The sequence below is a fragment of the Camellia sinensis genome, chromosome 7, assembly GCF_055761805.1.
Source record: "Camellia sinensis isolate YWXY chromosome 7, ASM5576180v1, whole genome shotgun sequence".
Taxonomy (NCBI): Eukaryota; Viridiplantae; Streptophyta; class Magnoliopsida; order Ericales; family Theaceae; genus Camellia; species Camellia sinensis.
This window is the reverse complement of record NC_138967.1, coordinates 173,815,396-173,820,902: the sequence shown is the minus strand read 5'-3', so window position 1 is coordinate 173,820,902 and position 5,507 is coordinate 173,815,396. Positions and strand designations below refer to the sequence as shown.

The window sequence follows — 5,507 nt, the reverse complement described above, 5'->3', positions numbered from 1 at the left end:
TAAAAAATAATAATCAGTGTGTTTAGTTTGAGTTTTTTGAATTAAATTTTTTGAAAACTGAATTTTTTATTTTTCGTGTTTTTCTTTATTTTTAGTGAATATTTTTAAAATTTTAACCATTTTTTTAGTTTTTTAAACGCATTTTACTTGGGTATATCTAAAAAATAAAAAAAATTATAAAAAAATATTTTAAAAAATTAATAAATACATAAAAATATAAAAACTGTAATGAATTCTCAGTTTTTTTTTTTTTTTTGTATTTTTTGTGTTTAACAAATTTTTAAAAGATTTTTTTCACAATTTTTTTATGTTTTAAGTATATTTATATGAAGTATATCTAAAAATTAAAAAAATTACTTAAAATATTAAAAAAATTCATAAAAAAAAAAACACGAAAAATAAGCTAAAATTTTTTAAAAACTGTTTTCAGAAAAACCGAACAAATATTTTATTTTTCTTATTATAAAAGTCCTTATTGTTCTTTCTTGTATTGTGTTGTTATTATTTACAAATAGAATATTATTTAAATATATTATCAAAGTGAATGTAATTTTTTAATATTATAAATATTCTCCACCTAGTGAAAAAATAAATTATTTTAGAGGTTGTTTAAGATAAACTAAATAAGTATACTTTTTTGACATTTTTTGAAATATGAATTGAGTATAAATTGAATTTGAAATGATGTGACTTAAATAAGATGATATAATTTAAATAGGATAGTGACTTTTTAATTTTTTTTATTATGCCAAACGAAGTCTTATTGTTGGGAGGCCTTTGAAATATTGCGAATTCACACTAACACAATACAAATCACAATGTCTTCATAAACATTTGATATACTAAGGGGTGTTCGAGAATTAAAATATTTTTATTTATCGTAAAAAATTAGATGTATAAAAATATTGCATTTTTATTTTTTTGACTAAAATTCATAACATCCAAATAAAGCTTAAATCAATAAAATAATAGTGTTATTCAAGCCAAAATATTAGCCGAATTTTTAGACTTAACGATATGATACTTTATTAAAATATCTAAACAAACTTTTTCATTTATTCTTTAATTATTAATCAATTTTTTATTTACACATTAAATTTAAAGAATAAATATGAAACAAAATTAATTCAAATATCATTTCGATAAATGCTTTAGACACTAATTAGTAAATCCTACCCACTGTCAGTGTGTTTATGCCTTTGACTTTTTTCTTTTTCTTTTTTTCAATTGTCACCTCACTAATATAGTAATTAGAAATGATAAATTAATGATCTATAAGGTACTCTATCACTTCGAACAAAATAATAACTACAATGGTATCCATTAAAACTCCATAACAATATTGAATTTTTTAAAACTATTTTTAATTTTAAAACCATATATATATATATATATATATATTTTACTAAGAAAGGTTTATTTGTAAACAACATCCACCTAGTGGAAAATATGAAAAGTAGACGCAAGCTATAATATATTAAACAACACAAACAATACAAAGGTTGTTCAAATGACAGAAAAACAATACCATAACGACCCTAAACATACTAGTTAAAAACCAGGACTTCGTACCTAATAAAACTCCATAAAATCACAAACTCAACACCTTAATAACCATATCCATAGACAAATAGATAGAGAGAGAGATAGATCATCATAAACCCTAAAATTTAGTAACTCCACATGCAATCAAGCTCAGTGGCACCCAACACCACCCTTCCACCACCACCACCCTCCACCTTCGGATTCTCCGGAGGCGGCCAGCTCCCGACAGAGCTACAACCACCCATATCGCTGCCATTGTGCATTGTCGGCGGCACCACCGGAGAGAAGAAAAACGGCAGCTGAAGATTCTCTTGCAATGACCTCAAGTTAGGGAAACCCTGGAGGCCGCCAATGTTTCTCGTGAAACGTGCAGCGGAGGGGTCTACCACCGTGTTGAGTGGCGGCGGCGGAGGGAGGTCGAAGGGTACATGGGGAGTAAAGTTGGTGGCGGCATGGGGATTAAAGTTGGTGGCGGCAATGGCGGTGGAGAAACAGGGCACGTGCTCTTTGGCGGCGGCGTTAGAGTCGTAGGAACAGCTCTGGCGGTCTGTCACGGGGGCGTAAGGGGAAGAGGAGGAGTCGAGGAGTGGTGGGAGGGAGGAGGAGGAGGTGGGAGAGCTGACTTCTGGGTAGAGGTTGATGCCAGTGTTGAGACGTGATTTTTTACCGCCACTACCGGCCACGGCGGAGCCGCCGCCGGAGGCACTCTTTTGGAACACCCGGGATATCACCCACTCGTCCTAAGATCATGGAAGATGAAAGTTAACAATCACAACTCTAATGCATGCTTTTGTTTGCGTAAAATGACCAAAGTAAATCAAAACATGAAAAGCCTAACAAATTTTTCAACTGAAAATTAAACATAACTTTGTCATATAAATATGGATTTCAAACTTGTTACATGCATCCATTAATATATTAATTATTGTATTAATAATAGTTATGACACCATATTTTATTATTATAAAAATTATAAATATTAAAAATATCTTAAATTATATAACATCACCAAATAGTACATTAATTAATACATATAGCATTAGTCTATTTTTTTTTGGAATGCTTAATCGATTCACAAGACATGCAGGAATGTTTAGATTTAACATCTCTTAAAAAAGTCAAAAATTAAAAAGTCATTATCCTATTAAATTCACATCATTTTATTTAAATCATATCACCTTTAATTACATTGCCTCAAGACCAAATCCTTTATTCATAAAACAATAAAAAAATACAAAAAAACAATAAAAAAATACAAAAACAACCTAGGAGTTATTTGGGAAGGGTTGCATTAGTATATTTTTAAATTTTTTACAAAACATATAATATAAATTGAGTTCAAAATAATATGATAAAAAAAATAACATAACTTAAATAAAATGATGCTAATCTAAATTGAATAATGCTAAGTACATGCCAAAAAAACCAATTAGTTTTTGCATTAAATGTGTTTCACAATGATGGTTGAATAAATGACTCAACATAAATGCTAAAGGCGACCTTTGGTGGGAATGTGTCGAGGACAATACAAACTTTATAAAAAATACAATCAAATTGAGATTTAAACATTTAGGTGTATCAAAAAAATTTTGAATAAATTTATTCGGTGCATATTTTTCTGACAAAAAGTTTCAAATAAAATTAAGGCTAGTTTGGCATGTACTAAATAAGTCAAAAAGTCAAAAAGTCAAAAAGTCACTATCTTATTTAAGTCACATCATCTTATTTAAATCACATCACCTCTCTAACACATCACATCAAACCCAACCCATACCCAATCCAAACCCACCAATAAGTCAAAAAGTGCACTTTTTTAGGACATCCCAAACCAACCCTTAGATAAGACATCTCTCATCTTTTACAACAAATCTCCCACGATATATAAAATAAATTTAAAAAATCCTAATTTACAGAATAATAGTTAATCACATTTTTTTTATTTACAAGTATTTTCATGCAGCATTTATACAAGTGAATGGTTCAAAGTAAGTAATTAGAGTAAAAATTAAATTTATTTACAGCATTACTCCTAACAATAATTCAAAGCTATGTCATATCATTATCGCTATATTTGTGTATTTTTTCTTTATAATAAAACAATAAGATTTCTACTAAATGTTACATTATAAGAAAAATTACAAGTTCTTGAAAAAAAAATGTTTTTTTTGTGATTAAAATTACAATTTTTATAATGAAAGCTTTAAATCATTGAAAGTTATGAAATGTTGTGTATAGCTAAGGTTATATATTTTATGAAGAACAGATAACTAAAGTTATAAAAGCGTTTCGCCTTTTATTATCATATCATCCAAATTATCATATTCAATAGTATTAAATTTCAAAAGGTACGCCTTTTAATTACTCCATAACCTTCGTTACCGGGACAAAAAAAAACCTAGAGAGAGAGAGAGTGATCATCAAACCTTGGAGCTTCGAGAGAGGTAATGGTAAGCAAATTTGCCTTCAAGACGGTACTCATGCATGACCCAGTTACTCTTCTCTCCCTTGGGAGCTCTCCCTCTGTAAAAAACTAGGGTTTTCTTCATCCCCACAAGACAACCGCTCTTCGAACTGTAAATCTCTCTGTCCTTCCCTGTCGCCTTCCAGTACCCAGCTTCTGTAGCTCTGTTCGTCCTCAACCCAGTCGGGTACTTCCTATCCCTCAAGCTAAAGAAGTACCACTCTTTCTCCCCCATCTTCGCTTTCTCTGTCGTCAAGTCCACACACATCAAAGAAACATCGATGTTGCGAGACTGAAATGGGTTGTAATCAAAATTGGCAAAATGAAATGGGTTTTGAAAATTTTCTTACCAGGAAGCTCCCATGGCTCGCATTTGTTGAGATCAACTTCAGTGATGGCTCTGCCTGTGAAATTACAGTCCAAGACCTTCTTCAGAAGGTAGTAAGTGATGAGTTCTTCATCAGTTGGATGGAATCGAAACCCAGGAGGCAAGTTTGAATCAGAGTTGTCAAAATGGTGGTAAGTTTCCATTGAAAATTAATAATAACAATAATAAAAGAAACAAACAGTGAGTCTATCTCAAATCTGATAGTGTAATTTCAAGTTTAATTCACCACCATAGCTCTGTGTTATGGGTAATAAGAGAAGAAAGAGTTGTTTGGGCATTTTATATGGGGATTTGATGAATCGAGTGGCAGAGAAAGGCGAAATTATAATAATAATTCTGGGTTTCTGCTCTGTCTTCTTCTCTGATCTCTCTCTGCAACCCTGCTGCAGCCCTTATCATATCCATGTGGCTAGAGAGAGAGAGAGAGAGAGAGAAAGTGGGTGATGTGTGTCTTCTTCTTCTTCTCTCTTCTCTCGCTCTGTGAGTAGTTCTGTTTTGAGTATGCGTGCGTGCGTGAGGAAGTGTGCAGGTATTCCTCTGTCAGTGAAGAAAATGCAGGGAAGGGAACAGAAAGTAGTTTTATGAGAGATGTCTCTCTCTCTCTCTCTTTCTTTTCTTTCTTTCTCAGAGGGAGAGAAGAGAGAGAGGGGAGTGGGGGAGAGAGATTTTTAACCATGGATCGATAAAGCTGATACATATCTCATCTGTCAGCACAGTACAAGATTAAATTATCAGATGGACAGAGACAAGGTGAATCCATGACATCTCTCTCTAATTTTTTTTCTTTTTTTTTTTTCTTTTCTTCTTCTTCACTTTCCTACATTTTCTCCCTCTTGACTTATGCCACTCATCACTTTCTCTCCCATATTGCTCTCTCTAATAAGTATTCGTTTGAAAAGAATTTTTTTAAATTAATTTTTTTTAAAACTTTTAAAAGATCTTGTTTAAAAATATATTATTTTAATAATTTTTTAATTTTTTATAAAAAAATATCAAAAATGAAATTATTTGAAAATTGCTCCCACTTTAATTTTTTTGGAAAGAATTTGTTGATTTTTTTAATTTTTTAATTTTTTAGAAGAAAAAAATAAATAATATAATTATAATTTAAAT

The 5,507-nt window shown here is 30.7% G+C and overlaps 1 protein-coding gene across 1 annotated transcript; it reads right to left on the bottom strand.

The window, feature by feature from the left end:
* Positions 1-1,457: 1,457 nt before the first annotated feature.
* LOC114288345 (protein CUP-SHAPED COTYLEDON 2-like) lies at positions 1,458-5,248 on the bottom strand. The gene is made up of 3 exons (XM_028231856.2): positions 4,357-5,248; positions 3,969-4,252; positions 1,458-2,285 (listed from the first exon to the last, which is right to left on the bottom strand). Exons 1-3 carry the CDS (start codon positions 4,535-4,537, stop codon positions 1,671-1,673), a joined length of 1,080 nt encoding a protein of 359 aa, XP_028087657.2. The 5' UTR covers positions 4,538-5,248; the 3' UTR covers positions 1,458-1,670.
* Positions 5,249-5,507: the final 259 nt, after the last annotated feature.

Coding starts and splice junctions, on each gene's coding strand:
- LOC114288345 (XM_028231856.2), bottom strand. CDS start 4,537: ATGGAAACTTACCACCATTTTGACAACTCTGATTCAAACTTGCCTCCT. Junction 4,253..4,356: donor CGAGCCATGGGAGCTTCCTG/GTAAGAAAATTT, acceptor ACTTGACGACAG/AGAAAGCGAAGATGGGGGAG. Junction 2,286..3,968: donor ACCTCTCTCGAAGCTCCAAG/GTTTGATGATCA, acceptor CCATGATCTTAG/GACGAGTGGGTGATATCCCG.